This window comes from Globicephala melas, chromosome 6, assembly GCF_963455315.2.
Source record: "Globicephala melas chromosome 6, mGloMel1.2, whole genome shotgun sequence".
NCBI classification, from domain to species: domain Eukaryota; kingdom Metazoa; phylum Chordata; class Mammalia; order Artiodactyla; family Delphinidae; genus Globicephala; species Globicephala melas.
The window spans coordinates 96353481-96376482 of NC_083319.1; the positions used below are offsets into that span (position 1 = coordinate 96353481).

The 23002-nt window shown below is 38.5% G+C and overlaps 1 protein-coding gene across 1 annotated transcript in view; it reads left to right on the plus strand.

The window, feature by feature from the left end:
* Window positions 1-23002, plus strand: part of LOC115840055 (contactin-associated protein-like 3) — a 197738-nt gene that overhangs the window by 171951 nt on the left and 2785 nt on the right. The window contains exons 18-23 of the mRNA XM_030832476.2: window positions 1401-1640; window positions 2227-2454; window positions 3743-3876; window positions 4697-4784; window positions 18691-18921; window positions 19142-19213. Coding sequence (XP_030688336.2) covers window positions 1401-1640; window positions 2227-2454; window positions 3743-3876; window positions 4697-4784; window positions 18691-18921; window positions 19142-19213 — 993 coding nt within the window. The remainder of the gene's footprint in view (window positions 1-1400; window positions 1641-2226; window positions 2455-3742; window positions 3877-4696; window positions 4785-18690; window positions 18922-19141; window positions 19214-23002) is intronic.

Consider the following 23002-nt stretch of genomic DNA (forward strand, 5'->3'; position numbering starts at 1 on the left):
AGGACACAGTCCAATGAAAAATTGATATAAATCACAAATTAGCACACAGTCTGCTTTGCCAGGTGATACCTACTGCTGTGTCCAGGAACTAATGCTATTCAGTGAATTTAAGTGTGTGTGTATGTGTGTGTATGTATACAGCCCATGGCACCATAAAACAGCTTCAAGCACAGTTAGTTCTTACTGAGTTGAGGCTTCATTTTAAATTATCAAACTGCAAATCAAATTAAATAATTCTATTTTCTGACTTATAGTCCTGAGGATTAATTAGCGGAATTTCTAGGAACAAAGTTTGGATGGAAATCTACCTAGAACTAGTGTTTCCACTATGGTAATATTTCTAAAGCCTGAGGAGTTAGTTGAAAATTCAGATTTGGGGTACCTTCCCCAGGCCCACTGAATCAGAATCTTTTGGAATAAATCCAAAATCTGTTTTTAGCAAACACTCCAAGTGACTCCTGTGCTCCCATATTTATTATGCTCACATGAGAAATGATAGAAATATAGGGGGATATATATTATTTGGTTAATGTTATACCACCTGACCTCAGAGCCACCAGGATGGAGTATGAAAGGTCTGAGGTGCTAAATTTTGGTTTTACCCCTTCTGCCTTCTTTTTCTTTGTTCTTGCCTCAGTTCCTTTTCACAGCTTTATTAGTGAGAGCTCTTCTAAGTAAGAATTAGTATTTTATATATGTGTAATAGATATGCTATATAAATATATATACAAATTTGTAATATATATTATATTAAATACATACACAAATTTATATATTACAAATTTATAATATATATTACATCGCAAAGATTTTTCAACTATGTAACCTTTATTATGCATGTCATTGTTTGTAAATTTAAACTTTAAAAAGGATCAATGGTGTTTATTTTGTTCTTTAAGAAAGGAACAATGTAGGGGCTTCCCTGGTGGCACAGTGGTTGAGAGTCCGCCTGCCGATGCAGGGAACATGGGTTCGTGCCCCGGTCCGGGAAGATCCCACATGCCGCGGAGCGGCTAGGCCCATGAGCCGTGGCCGCTGAGCCTGCGCGTCCGGAGCCTGCGCATCCGGAGTCTGTGCTCCGCAACGGGAGAGGCCACAACAGTGAGAGGCCCGCGTACCGCAAAAAAAAAAAAAAGAAAGAAAGGAACAATGTAAAAAAATGTTTTTCTAAATATAACTTGAAGAAGTATTTTTAGAACAAATATTTACCAAGTTCAACTTAAAAAATATTTTCATTAATGGTCTGTTCAGTGCCATTTGATGATTCTTAACTTTTGACCACAGCCTACGTTTTCAGAATTATATTTGTTCATAAAACCTTGGCCTCTGTTCAAAGTGAAGATGAAATCCTGGAAAAGACACCCAGGAACGTGTTTGCATTTGCAGTGTTTCCCTTGTAGGTGGAACAGCAAGCAGACAGAGAGGCTTCCTGGGATGCATTCGGTCTCTAAGGTTGAACGGGCTGGCCCTGGATCTGGAAGAAAGAGCCACAATGACGCCAGGAGTGGAGCCAGGGTGTCCAGGACACTGTAGCAGCTATGGACACCTGTGTCGCAATGGAGGGAGGTGTAGAGAAAAACGCAGAGGGATCGAATGTGACTGCACCTTCTCTGCGTATGATGGGCCATTCTGCGAGAATGGTGAGTGTGAGCGAGGAGCAGCTTACAGGGAAAGGATGGAACATTTGAACTCTATGAAGATGTTTCTGGCATTTGACACTGTAAAGAAAAGATCAGACAGTTCTCTGTAATTAGCTGAAGTAGAATTGTTTCTGTCCCAAATGCCTCCATTTCACTTGGCAGGAGGTATGATTCTATTCTTTTGAAGGCCGTTGACTGCTTCTGTTAGATCTGATGTCACCCGCTCTGGATTTCTCAGAGGGTCATCAATGCAACACTTTGAGGAGAGCAATAACCTTTTAACTGTATGTTTACACTGGACATTTAATTTTCTGTAATCCTAAGATGAAGCCTTTTGGAGGTAATAATAAAATATTGTTACTGAGTTTTGGGTTATGGGAATATGGAGAGATTATCTTTTTATTTATACTTTATTGTTTTTCATCTTAAATTTTTAAATTAAAAAGCAGCAAAGCACACCATTATTATTTTCTCTTTTGAGATATTTAAGGATTAGAGATATTCTTTAAATATACAGAAATATCCATAAAACAATACATGTGCACTTACATATTGCTAATATAACCAAAAAGGCATGTCATTCCAGAAATTTCTGCGTATTTTGGAGCTGGCTCCTCAGTGATTTACGACTTTCAACATTACAATGACACCTTCAGTAAGAACTCCAGCTCCTTTGTGGCTTTATTTCATGAGGATCTGACATTGACAGGAGAAATGGCCACACTGAGCTTCCGGACCACAGGGATGCCCAGCTTACTACTCTATGTGAGCTCCTTCTATGAGGAATACCTTTCAGTTATCCTCGCCCCGAATGGTGAGTATCTTCACCACACGAACAAGAAGACTGACTTAGGAGAAATCAGGACCATAAGGAGGGGGCCCTTTCAATGCTAAACTACAAACAAGAAAACACAAGTGCATCCCTGTGACACCCATGTTATTAGGGTTGGTTTGTTTTCATTATAACCCCAAATGTTTCTCACTAGCCTTACCATTTCAGTGATTAAATTAAGATGGCTTTCTTCTATAAATATCTGATCATTTCATGTATCTGATGTTCAACTGTGCTTCTTGTTATTGGTAGGGAGTCTTTCCTTCTGCATGTGAATAAATTAGTGTCACAGTTCATTTTGAAAGAAGATATTTTATGCATGGAAAATATTTCCTCCTTCTTGGAAGGGAAGTAAAGAAGTGCATTAAACCATATAGAAAGCCAATTTCCATGAGCATCAGATAAATATGATTGCTCTTTACCCATCAGTGTTTGGGAACTCAGTTATGCCCTATCTGCATACAAAGAAAAGTGGGAAGACAGTTACCTAACCCATGGTCACCAGTAAGAGAACAGAACCAAGACGTTCCAAGTTAGAGAGCAAAATCAAGCTTTAACCTTTTCTCATGGAGAATAAAGGGGAGAAAATTAACTTCTGGAAAAGATTTCTATGATCACTGACTGATAAGATATATTACAGGTGGTACCAGAGTTACCAGGTAGAGGGTGCATCTATGAAGGAGAGCAGTGTGTGGATTGGAAGATTTGGATATTGTAGCAAATCACTCACTTCTCTCTTTTTGCTGCTTCTTGATTATGGCAGAAACCTTAGAAAACATTTCTGGTTCTGCAAAAAAAAATATATATATATATATATATGTGTGTGTGTGTGTGAATGTCAGTGATACATTAAAATGCATTAACATAAGTCACATTAAAAGAAGTTATGCTTATAGAAACTGAATGTTAATATAACGTTGCTTGAGGTTTTACCATTTAATAATATGAACACCACATGAATAATGAACTTCAAGCCTAGCTTGGCATTTTCATATGCTTAACTTAGACTTTTTCCTCTGGTTAAGGAAAATGGAAGAACTTGGAAAAAGACCATTTGTCTTGACTTTTAAGACTGTGTAATTGAATTCTGAATTTGGCCCCAGAACATCACATAAATGATTACTAGTCCAGGAAAGGTGACTATTGTGCACTTGAGTAAATGCTCCATAGATTCAAGTTATATATATATTTTAAATGTGCCTTAGAACCTGCATTGGCGGTTTTTATAAAATTATATTTCAGTTAAAAATGTCATTTTTCTCTTCTTTAGGAAGTTTGCAAATCAGGTATAAGCTAAACAGACACCGAGAACCTGATGTTTTTAACTTTGGTTTTAAAAACCTGGCTGATGGACAGCTTCACCAGGTGAAGATTAACAGAGAAGCAGCAGTGGTCTTTGTCGAGGTAAGGTTGTAAATTCAACAACAACAACAGTAATCAAAATTGTGATGCTCAGAATATATGACCTAAAGCAAAAATTTGATAATAAATCCTAGTAAAAGAAATGCACATCTGGCACTCTTCTTCCATAAGTCTTGCTAGGTCGATGTGTTTTGTTTTGTTTTGCAATGTCTGTTTGTTTAGCAAGAGACTGTCAAAATTATTATTAATATTTGACCACTTAAAATACAAAGCTGTCTTCATTGGTTTTACTTTATTTGGTTGGGAAATATTGCATAGTTTATCATAGTGACTACTGGAGATATTTCAGTGGGAACCTATTCCCACTGGGTTACAAAAGAACAAATGCTACAGAAATTTAAACACAAGGGAAAAAGCAAGATCTTGCTTAAAGCGGGAATACATTTTGAAAAACATTGGAGTCTTTAAGTCACACATTGTCACTGGATTTTGAAGAATAATCTTTTATATTGAATCTGTATGAATAATACATTTTTCTGCTCATGTTACAAATTTCCTCTAAATAAGTAAAAACTTTGAGGTTCAAAGTAGCTCTTGCATTTCTTTGTGGATTGTACCAATTATAGATACTTAAATCATAAAGACAAATGTAGGGGAACGGGATAGGCAATGAGGTGGAGTTGAATTTGAGGTGTTACAAGAATTGTTTATGATACACTTTTCTCCTTTAACCTTTGTGATAGTAGGAACATATGGCTTATTTTTTTTTTATCATTTTTCTTGGTCTTCCTTTGATTCCCATCCTCTTATCATCAAAATTGCTTGACATTTTGTTGTTTATATCATGTGGAACATTTAATAGGTTAACCAGAATGCAAGGAGACAAGTCATCCTGTCTTCAGGGACAGAATTCAATGCTGTCAAATCCCTCACGTTGGGGACAATTTTAGGTAAGTGGAAGAAAGAGAGCCCCCTCCCCCCACCGCCCAGTGACTGGGATTGGAAGTGTTAGTTTGCAAACACGGGAAGCATTCATCATGCTGAAAGAAGCTCCTTGATATATGCATGATTTCCCAGTGAGTGACAGTCAAGGTAGAAGCTTGTACTCTTGTCTGAGTGTGCATATAATCACAAGTAAGTGCTGCTTGCGAGTTGAACAAGGGCGTTCCTTGAAAAATGCCTCCACACTTACCCTCTCACTTGGCAATCAAGCATAATGAAACTTTGCATTTTTCTAACAATTCAGGAAAGACAAAATCAAAGCAGATGTAAGTACACAAATTCTGTAGTAATCAGGGGTCAAATGCAGAAATCATTTTAATGATAAATCTAGATTTATGTTTAAGAAGGAAGAGAAAAGGCTGCTTATTTTCTCTTAGCAAGCAAGCTTTGGGCTATGGTCTGGGCCCTGCCTTGCCTGTGAGCTGAGGTAAAATGTGTTCATTGCTCCCAGCTACTCTTGGAAAATCACAGCCTAAATATCCTACAGACATCCTTTATGGCTTCCAGTTATGCTCCATAAAAATGCCGAAGTAAAAAGCATACTTTACTATTTAGACATCAAACTCTTGATGCCTTTTTTCTCCCCTTGTCACCAAGAATTACATTGCAATAAAAACAGATATTGAAAGTTATTTCTTTTATTTTTGATTATATATAAACTGTATGTTTTATTGCTATTTAAATGATATCTAGGGGAAATCCTCTTGTGGCATGTTTATTATTCCTCCTCTGGTACTTGATACTCATATGGCTATATTTCGTCCTAAGTAATCGATGGAAACTTATTAGGTGTTCAGCCATTTATACATTGATTCTTTTGGTCATTTCTTCTACCCCACAGATATATGTTACATCACCAACTTGAGAATGTTAGAAAAGGCACATGAATGGATGTTCAAAATATGTCGAGAATCATAGTAACTATTAAAGCGATCACGTCTTTCAAACAGATGATAGGCAATGAAATGATGACTTCTTATTTTTCAGACAGAGGAAATGTTATGAATGCTAGTGCTCTCCAAGGGTGCTCTTGTAAATGGTAATAACAAAAGTGTAGGGTTTCCCTGGTGGCACAGTAGTTGAGAGTCCGCCTGCCGATGCAGGGGACACGGGTTTGTGCCCCGGTCCGGAAAGATCCCACATGCCGCGGAGCGGCTGGGCCCGTGAGCCATGGCCGCTGGGCCTGCGCCCGGAGCCTGTGCTCCGCAACGGAAGAGGCCACAACAGTGGGAGGCCCGCGTACCGCAAAAAGTGTAACATTTAGACGCTGCAGCCTAACTGTTAAAACAGCCCAACTGTTAAAAAGGCAGATTAATCCAGTGCTCCTTCACTGGTAAGAATATAGTTTTAGCATGGTATAGTGAATAACAACTTCAGGCTGAAGCGGTGGTGGTCCTGCATTGTAATCATGCCTTAAAGGTAGATGAAGAATCTGGCCTTGATGATATATTGACAGAGTGGTAGCTTGTGCTGAAGGTCCTTTCCTGTGGTTCATTGTTCTAGTCGCACTCCCCACATGTGAGATAGTAATGGTGCAGTTACCACAGAAATAAAAATGAGAACATTTGTTTCCCACTGAGTGCTGGGAGATGTTTATACCTATCACAACCCATTGTAGAGGTGAGTATTCCAGTCTCCAATGTGTGGTTTTGATGTTTCTCAGGCATTTCTGACATCCCTGTTATCATGATATTAGTAGATTTTTTTATTCTATTTAAAATAGTGGCATAATTTTAAAAGAATTGGAAAAACAAGCAAACCCCTAAAAAACAAAAACAAATTGAAAAAACAATTCAAAGGAATACTGCTCCTTCAACTTTTGTCCATGAGAATAACAGTATATGTTTAAATAGAGATTATGAAATTCCTAAAAGTTCAAAGACCACGTTGAGCTTTAGAGAACAGTGAGATAGAACCCTATCTTTGGCTGTCAGCCCAACAGTTATAATTGTTTTTAATATCCAAATGGAGAAGAATTTGCTCCCTTTTTTATCTGATATTGAGCTCTACTCTCTGGCCCGACGGATCCTTGGTCTGAGCAGTGAGTAATTGATCACCCAAGGGATGTGCAAGCCGCAGAGCTGAATTTTTGTCGAGTGGGTGCAAGCTGTGTGTAGAATGATGGTTCTGTCTGCCTCCAGATCTGATTCCTCCTCCACTACCAGATAGAAGTCCGTGCTTACTCTTTCCCAGCCTGGAGGACAGATATGGTCAATAAACAAAACAAACACAGACCACACACAACTTCATGCCCTCAGTGACTCCAGCATCTGATAGGAGAGATGAGGCATATTCAGAAATGTCTGTGACCCAAAGTATGAATAGAAAGTTGCTATCAGTAAGTGTGAAATTGACAGAGGAATATTTTTAAGGACAATTCGGCTTCAAATGTGTGATCTATAAAGATATAGGCAATAGATTACAAAAATCGACTTAATCATTGAACTGCATTATATGAGGGGATTGTTTTAATAAAAAAGTAGAATAATAAATTTTGTTATATAAATTTTTATTTTCCTATAAGTTAATATATAGAGGACAGTAGCATGGAACTGAAGGTGTTAATGTTTTTATTCAAGGGTGATATATTCAAAAACATCTCTCTCAGGCCACAGAAATTAAAGTTGAAACTCAGCAATGAAGTTTATAGCCTGAAGCAATTGAATCTAATAAAATTGTAAATATCCATTTCATCTGTACCTAGAGGTATATATCTTGATCAAAGGCTAATTAAATGTTTCATGTTTTAGATAACTTTATTTTAGGATGGCTTCTGTTCTGCTGCCACTCTCAAATCAGTTACTGAGTACAAGAAGACTACAGTTTTGTGTTCAGATTTGGCGAGTATAAGCAGAACTGCCTTTCACTAACTTATAGTAAAGTAGACCAACAGATTGGCTAATAAGGAGCTACTAATTTCCCAAATAAAATAGTCCCAAACTATGACAAGTTATCCAGTACTTATTTCTTGTTAGCTATTTTGACTCACTGACTTATCCATTCATTCAGAAATGTTTGGTGGTCCCTAATATGCACTTATATTTCATTGGACATTTCGAATGCCTCATAGCAAAATATACTACCGTACCTGCCCTCAAAGCACTTGTGGTATAATACGAGATACAAACAATAAAACAGTGTTCTAATGATTAACTAATCATTAGTCATTATTATTATTTAGTCATTATTTAGTCATTATTATATTATTATTTAGTCATTATTATTATTTAGTCATTATTTAGTCATTATTATAACTAGTCATTATTATTATTTACCTTAGTGTGCTATGGAAGAATGGTTCCACATCATCTTCTAATTAACATGCTCTTGTTCTTTCCATTCTTCAATGATCTTATTAGTGATGACCAATCAGGTTAAGTTTTCCCAATTACTATAAAATAGTTTTAGTATAATCCTACTTTAATGTAAATCTTTAGATTTCTAGTGTTCTGTGTAGTTTTAACTCTGATAGGATTTATACTCCCAAAGTATGAGAGCTTTAAAATACCAAGTAAGGGGCCCTAGCATTTTTGCTAAATTTTGTTTCTCTAAAGACTTTTGTATATTTGGTATTCTATTCATTTCATTTTTTGTGCATTAAAAAAAAAACAACAAAAATAACAAACCCAAAATATCAAAGCAAAACAAAAATCTGCTTTTGAAGTGTGCAGACTAAGGATATGTCTTCCTATCTCTTCCTGGGGGAGAGTACAATTCACATCAATATAGTCATGTGAGTAAACCTTAGTAGGCCAGTTATCTGTGGGGTAAAGAAAATCCACTGAAGAATTGTATGTTGAAAAGGAGCTCCATAAATCATTCATGGAAATTACCTACTGAGATTTGAATAGAGAGACTAGAGTTTAGATATTAAAAACTCCATTGACTTATATGACATATATTAGTCTTTCCTATGCTCTGCCTAAGAGTTTATCTCATTTAGAAGAAATTCACATAGAAAGACACAAAGAGTTTATAAAATTTCAGGAATATGAATGTAAATGAAAAAATCCTCAACAAAATATTAGCAAATCTAATGCAGTAACATATAAAAATTATTATATGCCGTGACCAAGTAAGATTTATCCCAAGAATTTAAGGTTGGCTCAACAGATAAAAATCAATGTAATGTACCATATTAATAGACTAAAGGACAAAAAACACATGATCACCTCAATAGACACAGAAAAAACATTTGAAAAAATTCAGCATGCTTTCATAATGAAAACACTGAACAAACTAGGAATGAAAGGAACTTCCTCACATGGAAAGGGCATCTGCAAAAACCCTACAGCTATTATCACACTTAATGGTGAAATAATGGAAGTCTTCCCCTAAGATCAGTAATGAGATGAGGATGTCCACTCTTACCACTATTGTTCAAGACTGTAGTGAAGATTTGAAGGAGGGCTGTTAGGCAAGGAAAAGAGTAAAAAGTATCCAGATAAAACAGGAAGAAGTACAATTATCTCTGTTGGTCAAGGACATGATCTAGTAGGGAATCCATGAAAAAAGCTATTAGAGTTAATAAACAGTTTTGGAAAAGATACAAGACCAACACAAAAATTTACTATATTTCTATATACTAACAATGAACAATACAAGAATAAAATGAAGAATGAAATAATAGAATAAATATTCTATTTACAATAGTATCAAAAATAATCAAATGTTTTGGAATAACTGTAACAAAAGAAGTGCAAGACATGTACACCCAAAACAACAAAACATTGTTGGAAGGAATTATGTAAGACTTACATAAATGGAAAGGTATCTGTGTTCATGGATTGAAAGACTCAACATTGCTAAGATGGCAGTGCTCCCCAAGTTTGTCTACAGATTCAACACAATTTCTATCAACATCCAAATGGCCTTTTTTTTGCAAAAATTGACAAGTTGAACCCAAAATTCATATGGAAATGCAAGACAATCTTGAAAAGAAGAATAAAGTTTGAGGTCTCACCCTTCATGATTTCAAAAATTAGTACAAAGTTACAGTAGTAAAAACTGTGTGGTATTGGCAAAAGATAGACATATTGGTCAGTGGGCTAGATTGAGAGTCAAGAAGTAAAACTATATATTCATGGTCAGTTGACTTTTAACATTGGCGCCAGGACCATTCAATGGAGAAAACATAATCTCTTCAACAAATGGTGCTGGCCCAATTGGATATCCACAAGTTTAAAAAATCAGGTTGGACCCCTGCCTAACACCATATACCTTGGATTAGGCAACGGTTTTTTTAGAGAAGTTTTCTTAAAAGCCTTGGGTTAGATCATGGATTCTCAAAAGCACAAGCAGCAAAGAAAAATAAATTGGATCTCATCAAAATTAAAAACTTTTGTAATTCAAAGGACACTCTCAAGAAAGTGAAAAGACAACCCACAAAATTGAGAAAAAATATTTGCCAGTCCTGTATCTGTTAAACAGAATACATAAAGAATTCTTATAACTAAACAGTAAAAAGATATAACCCAATTTAAAAATGGCCAAAGGATCTGACTAGACATTTCTTCAAAGAAGATATACAAATACAAACATGAAAAGATGTTCACAATCATTTGTCACCAGGGAAATGCAAATCGAAACCACAAGATACCATCTCACAACCAATAGGATGGCTATGATCAAAAAGACAGACAGTAACAAGTGTCATAGAGGACATGGAGAAACTGGAACTCTTGTCCATTGCTGGTGAGAATGTAAAATTGTGCAGCTGCTGTGGAAAAACAGTTTGGCAGTTCCTTAAAATGTTAAACATAGTTACCAGGTGACCCAGAAATTCCACTCCTAGGTATATACCCAAGAGAATTGAAAATATATATCCATACACAAAAGGTGTACACAAATTTTCAGAGCAGTATTATTAATAATAACCAAAAATTGGGAACAACCCCAGTGTCTATCAACTAAGGATTAGATAAACAAAAGTGATGTACAATGGAATATTAGCCGTAAAAAGTAATGAAGTACTCATACATGGGACCACGTGGATGAACCTTGAAAACATTATGCTAAATGAAAGAAGATAAACACAAAAGACCACACAATGTATGATTTCTTTTATATGAAATGTCCAGAATAGGCAAATTCATAGAAACAGAAAGTAGTTTAGGTTTTCCAGGGGCTGGGAGGGAGGTTAGAGTGGGAAGTGACCACTAATGTGTACAGGATTTCTTTTGGGGTGATAGATCCTGCAATTACTGGGAAAGGTATCACAACCCTGTAAAAATCCCACTGAATTGTACACTTTAAAAGGGTGAATTTTATGGCATCTGAAATGAATCTCAAAAATAAGGAAAAAAATCCATTAGAGATTTATTTCTTTTGCTAATGCCTTTTCTGCACATGTACCTGGGAGAGTTAGAACACTGAGTCATAATTGGACATTTATTCTCTTGTGTGAATGAGTTTATTCAAGAACAGGGTTTGATGGGAAATAGAGGGGGAGAACTGGAAAGGCCCAGGATTAAGGACCTCTGAGATGGAGTGAGGGCACATCAAGAGAAGGCTGGACAAGCCTAGTCACAATTTTAAAAAGAGCTGATGAGCTAAAAGCAGCACACATGTAGATTCTGACATTATTTCCTTGTCATGTGAAAGAGTGGCAGAGACTATTGAAATGTCATTATAGGAAGAGTTGATATAATTTACTAAAGAATATTCTTCCAGTAAATACCTGCTAGGAGTGCTTGTTAAAGTGCTTAGGGTCCCAAATCACCCCTGATTTCTTCCCAGGTATTGGTTGCAAGTGCCAGGAATAGTTTGGTGTGGTGGGGTGGGGTGCCGGGGAGAGGGAATAATTCACTTCTTTCTGACTCTGAAAATCAGGTCCCTCCAACCCTGAGCTGTTCGAAAGACAAGACTGAAAAAGTCTGTCTAGCATGATTTTCTAATTATGTAATTTATTTAGCTAGCATAAAGGAAGTTCACTCTGGTTTCATCAACTCCAAAATAAATAGCAGGTTGATACTTATATTCAGTCTAGCCAATTTCATTCACTAAAATGTTTTTAACATTCATCCATGTTGTTGCATGTAATTGTAGTTCACTTGCTCTCGTTGCTGGGTAGTCTTTTATTGCATGACTATACCACAGTTTGTTTATTCTTATGTTGATGGGCAGCTGGATTGCTTCCAGTTTGGGACTGTTAATCTCCTGTATTAGCTTTATAGTTGTACCTCTTTGTATTTTTTTATGTTACTCTTAAGATTAATTATTCATCCTTGATTTATTATATACTACTTTGTACACTTCCCAAACTATGTAAAAACCTTATTTTTTTTCCATTTTACTTCCTCTTCCACCCCTTTTGCCATTGTTGTCATGTATTTTACTTTTACATATTATTTTTTTCCACAAGACATTATTATTGCTGTTGTTTTAAACAGTCGATATTCACTTCAATTATCTACATATTTACCCTTTCTGATGCTCTTCATTGCTTCCTGCAATTCCATGGACAATTCACCCTGTTTCCTGATTCTTGTTTGTAGATGAGAGCCTCAGGGAATCTTGGAAATGCTCCTTTCGCTATTCCACTGTTTACTGCCAGTGCCTTTCAGAAACACTGCTCATTGTGGGTAGCAGAAAGCTCTCCACACACATTTTAATTCTTTGTTCCTTCCTTTTCCTTGTGAACCTTTTGTTAACATGCTTGTTCCTCACAAAACAAGAAATCATCTCGTGTGTTGGAATGCATGGCCTTGGCAATATATTTTAAAGGCAACACTACCCAATACCTGAGACAGTTGAGAATATTTATGTCCTAGATTGTTGGAAATGTGATCGTGCTCTCAAGATTTCGTACCATAGACATTTTTTAAGAGAAAAAATGTATTAAATCTGTTTTTATCCAAAGTGATTTAAGGGGTTCTACTCAAAATTACAGTAGAAGTGAACTTTATCCTCAGCCCTTAGCTCACTTTTTCCTAAACATGACTTTTCTTCACATCCACGCTCAAACCACTTTCCCCTCCCCTTCTTTCCTAGCATGAAACTGCACCTGATTTCCCCTTACTTTCTGTTGATGCCTGTGTTCTCAAACTAGAGGTTTATCAGACATTTTCATCCTGATGTGTAAATTTCTAATAATGCACTAAGTATTCTCCTAAGGTTCCCCCATCTTTTTTTTCTCTTTACACTTTAAAGGGAAGAAAATTTTTGAGCCAAAAGGAAGGAACTTAATGATGGAATTTCAGGAGTCAGCTAACAGGGAAGATAGATTTGCACTCATTGTCTTTCTAAGCACAGTTCTATTTTTTTTTTTTAACATCTTTATTGGGGTATAATTGCTTTATAGTGGTGTGTTAGTTTCTGCTTTATAACAAAGTGAATCAGTTATACATATACATATGTTCCCATATCTCTCCCCTCTTGCGTCTCCCTCCCTCCCACCCTCCCTATCCCACCCCTCCAGGCGGTCACAAAGCACGGAGCTGATATCCCTGTGCTATGCGGCTGCTTCCCACTAGCTATCTACCTTACGTTTGGTAGTGTATATATGTCCATGCCTCTCTCTCGCTTTGTCACAGCTCACCCTTCCCCCTCCCCATATCCTCAAGTCCGTTCTTCAGTAGGTCTGTGTCTTTATGCACATATGGTCACCTTATCTTTGATAAAGGAGGCAGGAATGTACAGTGGAGAAAGGACAGCCTCTTTAATAAGTGGTGCTGGGAAAACTGGACAGGTACATATAAAAGTATGAGATTAGATCACTCCCTAACACCATACACAAAAATAAGCTCAAAATGGGGCTTCCCTGGTGGCGCAAGTGGTTGAGAGTCCGCCTGCCGATGCAGGGGACGCGGGTTCGTGCCCCGGTCCGGGAGGATCCCACGTGCCACGGAGCGGCTGGGCCCGTGAGCCATGGCCCCTGAGCCTGCACTCCACAGCGGGAGAGGCCACAACAGTGAGAGGCCCGCGTACCGCAAAAAAAAAAAAAAAAAGCTCAAAATTGATTAAAGACCTAAATGTAAGGCCAGAAACTATCAAACTCTTAGAGGAAAACATAGGCAGAACACTCTATGACATAAATCACAGCAAGATCCTTTCTGACCCACCTCCTCGAGAAATGGAAATAAAAACAAAAATAAACAAATGGGACCTAATGAAACTTCAAAGCTTTTGCACAGCAAAGGAAACCATAAACAAGACCAAGAGACAACCCTCAGAATGGGAGAAAATATTTGCAAATGAAGCAACTGACAAAGGATTAGTTTCCAAAATTTACAAGCAGCTCATGCAGCTCAGTAACAAAAAAGTACAGTTCTTTTAATTCGGATGCTGACTTTGTGTGGACCTGTTTCTGGGAAACGCCACTTGGACCATAAGACTTGCCTCTACTCCCGGTTCAACTTGCTTGTGCCCCCGAACCTAGGAACTATAGGGCCAGCCCAGCAGGCAAGAGGAGGCAGGAAAGTGTGAATGAGAGAGCTGGGGTAGGAGTTTGCCCTCTGGACTGGAGGAGTAGTACACAGCAAAGTCTTAGGGTGGTATGTGAAGACCGTGGATCCTGGGGAAAGTTTGTCTTGCAGGGAACTCAAGACTTCCAAAGGGAAGGTCAACATTGCTCCACATTACGGTCCCCATCCTCTCTGCTCCTCCTGGAGCTGAGGAAGGGATGGATTATCGGGCCACATCCTTCCTACCGTGGTGAGGGTGAGGGTGAGAGACCTCTTCCTATGCTTTATAAGAAGTCAGATAGTCTGAATGCAGGTCTGCTGCTGACTATAGGGCAGAGAAGCTGCACTGTCCACAGTGTCAGGACCTGTGTATCGTATAACATCCTTAACCATGGAGTCCCAATAAGCAGTCCCAATAAATAAATAAGTAAATAATGATGCCACCACTAAGGGAATCTAAAAGCAAGAGTAGGGGTAGAGAAAGAAGAAAAAACAACAAATAAAATTTCCTGCATCAAAATAGAGCTATTGGGGCTTCCCTGGTGGCGCAGTGGTTGAGAGTCCGCCTGCCGATGCAGGCGACATGGGTTCGTGCCCTGGTCTGGGAAGATCCCACATGCCGCGGAGCGGCTGGGCCCGTGAGCCATGGCCGCTGAGCCCGCGCGTCTGGAGCCTGTGCTCCGCAATGGGAGAGGCCACAACAGTGAGAGGCCCGCGTACCGCAAAAAAAAAAAAAAAAAATAGAGCTATTGAAGAAGATGGAAGACAACTAGGATGAAACTTGGCACTCAAAGAGATTTTAATAAAGTCACACACACAGACACAAGCACCAACTCTAGTAATTAAAATAAATATGATTTTTCAAAATTTCACTGGGTGATCTAAAGGAGAAAATCATCACTGGTTATCCTTAAATAGTGGCATGGAGTATCATGTAGATGAAATGTCTCAAGCCACAGAGCAAAAAGATTAAGATGTAGAAATTAGGAGGGAAAAATAAAACATTTGGAAGTTAGATCTAGAAAACCTAATATGAATAGAGATCCAGAAAGAGAATTAGAAGCAAAGATAATACTTATGTATTAAAAAAATTTCTCCGAGCTAAAGGAAAACCTGAGTTGCAGATTGAAAGGACTCACTGATTCTGATGAGAAAAGACACACATCTGGGGAAATTCTGGGAAAATCCGTGAATTACAAAACCATAGAGAAAAATCTTCCAGACTTTCTAGACAGAAGTTACTAAAATGGAAAATAATGATATTGACATCAGCATCCAACTTCTCATTTGCAGCAATAGAATAAAAATGAGAGAATGGTATACTGCTAAGAAGAATGGTTGCAACTCATACATCTAATATATAATTTATCTAACCAGGTTAAAAAAAGATATTTTGGATGACAAGGAAAGATGATTGAGATTAAATACTAATCAAGTTTCCCATCTTAAGAAAATACTAGAGAATTACTCCAAGCAAAAAGTGAATCAAAACCATGACCTCAAGATGGAAAATTGACAGGAAACTGAGCACCAAACCTTTCAATGTATATTTATACCCACATGTACATGCATAACATAGTTACAGCTACATGATTAATGATAGGCTCTCCAGGTACATATAAATCCACCCATACACATTCACTCTCACAAATCCACATATATGTATAAATATTAAGTACAGTCTTGAAATACAGGAAAATATAATGCAATATGATATGCTACTGATGTTTCTTTCCTTAGTAACAACACTATCTAAAGACATGAAGTTAGGTTATCTTTAAAAAATGAATTCCACAAAATTGGCCTAATTCATTATGATAAATGTCTGCCTGAGATTCCTTCTGTTACCCTTGCCTAGTAGTGCTCAGGTCAGACTTTGACCAGGAACAGGAAAGCTAGTATTTGTCCAACAACTAAAACTTTTATTTTACCTGTAATTTTTTTTTTCAGATGTTAGCCTTGCAAAAGTCCTGTGTTACTATTGCAGTGTCTCCCATTTTATTTCTTCTTGACATTCTCTCAAGTATGCATAAGCAAGGGTGCCTTTCTTTAAGAAATAGATAATATCTGAATGCAAAATTTAAAAAGTAAAGTCATCTTTAAACTACGCTTTTAATTGATAATCCTTTAGTTGGGTTGTGCCTAGCTCATTTTACTTCAGTGTACTTAAGGAGCTACCTGAAATTCCACATGCATAAAGATCTTTGATGTCTCGTATAATCAACTTGGCCAAGGTAGCTATATGTGTCAGATAGATGTCTATTATGATTATAACAATGCAAATGCATGCCCCCAATTTTAGTTGTTTTTAGAGGTCTTTTCCATAGCAAACATTTACTTTTGCAACTTTAAAATCATGAACAGAATTTTGTAAGCCCAAGTAACTCCCAATACATTTGCTGAAAATCTCAAAGTTAGGCCATTTTTCTTGAAGGTACAGCTCTTTTCCAAGCCAGAAGAAATAAGGATACAGAATATTTGGTTTCCAGGAATTATAGACTGAAATAGTGAGATGAAGTTTAATAGGAAAAACGGTGAGACCTGTAATAAGATTCAGGAAATCCACCCCATGAGTTTGTATGGGAGGCAACACTTGACCTCTCCTCTCTTAGGGTCTATGGCTGGACCTGAGAATTAAATTGACATAAGACAGATTAACAGGGGAAAAGCATACAGATTTTTAAATGTACATGGGAGTCCCTACAGGAAAATGAAGACCCAAAAAGCAGATAGGTCCAAGTGTTTATATATGAGGTTGAACAGAGAGTGGTGATTGTGAAAAAGCAACTAAAATGTACGAGGAGATGAAAGGAAGATAGGGGTTATTTTAACAAGGTTTGTATGTACAGATTTCTCTGGGCTGGTCTCCTCATCTCTGGTCATAAAAATGTATTTTTCCTCCTGGTACAAAAAGGGCAGCTTTCCCATAAGAGTTTTATCTCCTGCTTTCAGGAACAGAAAGCGGATGTCAGTGTCCTTGTACCTGCTGTTTTTCAAGAAAATAATCCTTATGCCAAAATGGCATATTTGGGGGTGGCATATTCTGCTATCCTTCAAATAGAAGCTTCAGGGTATGTTGTTTAACTTTAGCGACAATGAGGATGTGTTTAGTTACCACGACATTCAGTAAAACTCAGTGGCATAAGATGGCAGCCAACTATGGATGTACATTTTTGTCCGGAGCCAATGCAAGTAATCTTTTATCACAAGGTCAGTCCTCTGAATTTCTCAGGTCACACCTTGAAAGGGACACATTTTTAAAAATTTCAATACCCAAACTGTCCACAGAAGGGTGGTAATGGGACTAAATTTATTCTTCGATTATAAAATATATATTGCATGCATCCTATGTAACAGACATTAAGCTAAGTGAAGGGGGAGGCAAGAATAAAATACACTGCCCACCACGGGCTTTCCACATGTTGCATGAGAGAGGGATGATCCAAGGAGAGTGACCTTCTGTAACTGATGCACCAGGCGAGGCTAGCTGGAAGTGTGGTTACACACCCCTGGCTTCAGAGTTCAAATGCCACTATTCACGAGTCTATAAATCACTTAGCACAATGCCCAGCCTATGGGAATCATTTGGTAAATTCTTGGTAGCTGTTGATGATTGTTTGAAAAAGAGGAGGCAACGCGCCTTTCTACACAAGGTGAAGTGAGAGGGAGTTTGACAGCAGATGCCAAAGTTGCCTCATACTTATGTGGTTTCCTCTGTGGGGGACATGGACGCTTCCCAGACTGATACATTTAAACTTGAAGTCTACAGCTAAGGGCCTTTGGTCAGATTTCGTGCCCACTGAGCAAGCGCACTGCGGGATGTAATCATAACTGAAGTGAACGAATTGATGTTCTCTCCTGTGTCCGTCGCTGCTCTTCTTCGGTCTTAATAACCAACTTCTGTCAGTTGGGGATGAGGGCGGGGATCAGAAGGGGGTTGATGGGGGGCAAAAGCCTTGATTTATGGACCCGGGACAGAGACCACCTTTGTGAAGAGGGGGAAGGGAAGTGTGGTGCGGAGTTCCCAGGGCAGCACTTGCAGTTACGGAGAGGCCCTCTCTGTGGGGCTCAGAACAGTCAGCCAGAATAAGGTGTTAATTGTGAGGAAACTGCAAGAAGGGATTCCCAGAACGCTGCTGTCCCCCAACCCAGGAGACCTAAATTACTGGCCACAAATGCTGTTAAAAATATTTTGAAAAATGCATTGGCGGAGGATTTCATTCGTCAGTGCCCCGTGACTGCATCCAAAGAAGCTTCGCTTGACTCACACGGGGAGTGAGCACCCGCAGGGCATCAACCAAGGCGGCAGGTACCGACTCTGGCTCTTTCCTAAACACGAAGGGCTCGGAGGGAAGTTCAGTTCATCACTGCTGCGCAGACTCAGGCTATTCCTGCGTCCCCGCCAGTCGCTCCTGAGCCCTAACGGTGTGTCCCACTTCTTTGCCCGCAGGACCTCCCGGCGCGGACCGCGACACGCAGCGGGCTGGCGCGCTAGGCTTCACCGGCTGCCTCTCGGCTGTGCGCTTCGGTCCCGCCGTCCCGCTGAAGGCGGCGCTGCGCCCGGGCGGGCCCGCCCGGGTCACTGTCCGCGGACACGTGGCCGCCGCGTCCCGCTGCGCGGAGGGGGCGGGGCCCGGAGCTCCAGCGCCGGAGGCGACCCGACCGCTCTCAGGCGGCGCAGGTGCGTGGCCCTTTGACCGCGGTCTTCCACCCAGTCTTCATCCCAGAGGTTTCCAAAAGTCCTCTTTTCGTACACCTTCCCCATTCCCTAGTCTTTCCATTCTCGGTTCTTCGTTTCAAATTCATTTCTGTCTCTGCGTTGTCTGCTCTTCTTTCAAATGTTGTGGATTTCTCAAAAGTTCTCCTTTCCACTCTCCTCTGTCATTCTTTTTCTACTGTAGGTCGTTCTGGATCAACAGATGAGGGAGAGCCCTTAGTTAATGCGAACAGAAGTGACTCCGCGGTCATTGGAGGTAACGAGGCCGCGAATGACCTCGTCCTTGGCGTTGTTGTCACTGTTAGCAAAGTCCAAAACATATCCGTGAGAATCCGTGCTGATTGTGAGATCACTGGCAGTGGCAGGCCACATACAATTGCTCATGTTCTTGACGTGATTGTACCGAATTCAGCCCCTTTGGAGATACTTAGAAGGAATCGATGGCTCCACTGAAACACTTTTTAAAGGATGGTTGCCAAACTACAGAATAATAAGAGGATTTTCATTTGAATATAGCCATTAGTATCTCTCAGGAGATATACATATTTAAGATGCATTTACTTTTACTTCTTTGATTTAAAATAGCCATGGACCTCTCAGTCCCTTAGCCCAAAACATTTAAAAATAAGATTAAAAATAAAACATACTGGGAGAAGCACCTAAACTATGCAAATTGTCATTTTCCTGAACATAAAGATATAAAACTGTGTCTGGCATCAAGCTTATCTTAGGATGGAGAGATAGATAGATAGATAGATAGATAGGTAGAAAGCGATATCCATCAAATAAATCCATTCATCTATATGCATATATATATATATATATATATTTGAAGAAGTAAAAGTAATCACATCTTAAATATCTTCTAATATATCCTTTGAAGCAAAATTTATCCAGGTCTGACTCAAAAAAATTAATATTCAATTCTCCCTCCTTATCATTCAAGGAACGTTTTAATTTGTTTAATTAGATTATTGGAATGTGAGTAATTTGCAAACTCTGCTTGGTGAGTAGAACTAAACTGCTCTCCATTCCTTGCTACCTCAAAGTGAGGTAATTACTGCTAGAGCTGGGTGATAGGACTGGGTGCCCACTGTTCAGGCCGGCTACACACCTGCTCAGATTGGATCTGTTCATTTCGTCTGTATCCATCCAGACACCAGTTTTCTCCAGACGATTAGGAAAGTATTCAGACATTTTAAAGTGCTGACCATATCTATGTAAGAATTTTAACATTTCCATTTCTGTCTCAACTCCTTTTATTTTTGTAATGAGTGAGGAATATGACCTCCATTTTATAACTCCAAGAACAAATAAAAACCATAAATGTTATTTAGAATGCATATCTAAAAGGATTAACTTTTGTTTTAAAATTTAAATTAAACCTTAATCCTAAATCATTCTAATTTATTTTTAATGAGAAGACTTCACTATAATGCCAAAGCTAAGTGAAAATAAATCAACTTAAATGTGATTAACATTTACAAAGTAGGAATCCAAGTTCAAAATTTCACAAATTATCATAGTTTGTTCCCTTTTATTAGCAAGACCAGAGATAATAGTCAAATTGATGATAGAACAAATATGTGGTCCTTAGAGTTTTATTGCTCTTGCTGAATATCATTCCCCTGAGAAATCCTACTTGGTTCCTGATACATGGGATGGAGAATGAGAGCACAGAAGGTCTTAGGGACAGAATGGTTCAGTTTACTAGGCCCTACAATTCACTCGAACCTGCCTTCCATCTGTGTGGTGGCCGGTTGCTGGGTGCTTTGTCAGTCACTGAGTATACAGACTTCCAGTGTATTTGGAACTTCCAAAAAGAATTATCAGACTTTTTTCTAATTGATCACAGACTGCACCCACATGTGAAATATTTGATCTGTTTAAAGGATTATCCCAATAGGTGGATTTCTCCATGTTCTGCATTTTGCATCATTATTTTCTCCTCTTGTAAACAAAGGGAGTGTTATAGGAGAGGAGAATCAACCTAAGCAATATTCAGACTTGGTAAGCCAGAGATCACAGAGGGTTTCTTGCCAAGGGATCCATATTGTAGATGGGCAGGTGGATGCATAGAGAAAGAGACAGATGTGTAGATAGACAGAGACACAGGCAGACATGAGCGTTTGTCAAAAACACCCTTACACTGGAGTTGCTGATAGGAAGATTATGGAAGGCATCAGATGCATTATTCAAATTTTCTCAATCTCATCAGATAGGGGGTAGAGATAGAAGTTTTTCTAGGATCCCACCAAACCTCATGAAACAAAAACAAGCTAGAGTTAGACGTGATCAATCACATACAGAAAACCCTGGATGTGTAGGTGGGTCAGTGTAATAGTGAGAGTCATCATATAATCAAGAGGCTTGATCAATGTTATTGAGAGTTACTGGTCCCTGACACTAAAATTGGATATGATATAGCTCTTAAAGCAAGGTCCTGTAGCTAGACATAAAAATAACTAAAGTAACTGTGTTGTTTGTTCCCAAGTGAGATGCAAAATATATTGAAAGTAATGAATATTCTACTTATGAATACATAAGAATATTCACAAAATAATAAATATGCTACCTCCTCTCAGGTAAGAAGGGGTCTGGGTTCCTGATAGCATGTGCCCAGGAATCTCTGTGACCAGTTATACCCAACCAAGCTTTGAGTTTGTTGGGCTCCATTACACTTGCTTATGTCTGTCCCAGAGTATAATGAAGAACCCTCATTTTGCAATACAAATTTTGATTTATACAACTAAGCAGTAACATATGTTTGCTTACATTTGTTAAATGGAGATATTAATTCATGCTTAATGCCTGTGTCAGTCATCTTAAAACTATATTAACTAGTGAATGCTTCTTTTTATCTATTTGTTTCAGAATGGATTCCTTCTTCACTAATGTGATATAGCTTGAGTAAACATTCCTATGGCTTAGCTTGACAGTCTCAACCCTGATGGTGCATTAAAATAATCTGAAGAGCTTTTAAAATAATGCTGATACCTAGGCCTCCCACCAAAAGATTCTGAGTTATTGTCTGCTATGCAGCCAAGGTTGAGAACTGCTGGCAAACCTAATGTCTTCAATACATTTCCAACAAGAGAAATGGTTTTCCTTTTAATTACAGATAACTGAATGTTATTAATATGTCTACAATTTTTTATAAAATGGTATATTAGTTATCTGTTGCTGCATGACAGATTACCACCTATGTAGCAGCTTAACACAATCCACATGTATTATCCTTCAGTTTCTGTGAGTCAGGAGTTTGGGCACATCTCAGCTAGGTCCTCTGCTTAGGGTCTCACAATGCTGAAATCAAGGTGCCTCATCAGGGGTCTTGGGCTGGGGTCTCATCTAAAGGTTCCACTGAGGAAGGAGCTACTTCCTCAGTTGCATGGTTGTTGGCTACATTCAGTGTCTTGCAGAGGTAAGACTGAGAGCTTCTGAATTTTTGCTGGCTCCTGGACAGAGTCTTTCCTTAGCACTTGGAAGCCATCTGCAGTTCCTTGTCATGTGGGGTTTCCCAGCATGGCTCTTGCCACCTCATAGCCAGCAGGAAGAAAGAGACTCTAGCAAGACAGATGCTACAAGCTTATATAACATAATCATGTAATCATTTACAAATAATCAGGTACAGCCCATCACCTTTGTCATATTGTTTTGGTTAGAAGCAGGTCACGGGGGATCACACAAAGGTGTGGACCCCCCAGAGGCAGCAATCACTTAAGACTCTGTTGGTCTCATAGAGATAGATGGGATACACACCACATTACTGTAGTTCAACAGTATATCAGTATTAAAATTTAATTGAATTTTCATTAAAATACTCATAAGCATTTAATCACTCTGTGGTGGGGCTACACACTCTACACTTTTAAAATAATAAAAACCTGCTTGCTCAATTAGCATGAAGTGTAGGCGTAACCTAAGAGACCTCATTGTGTTTCTGCATTTTCGAGTGAAAACATTCACTGAAATCCAATCATGATATGTCTTTAGGAAATTAAGGCATAAAACCTCTGTGTCTAAAGTTTGCATGGACTTAGAA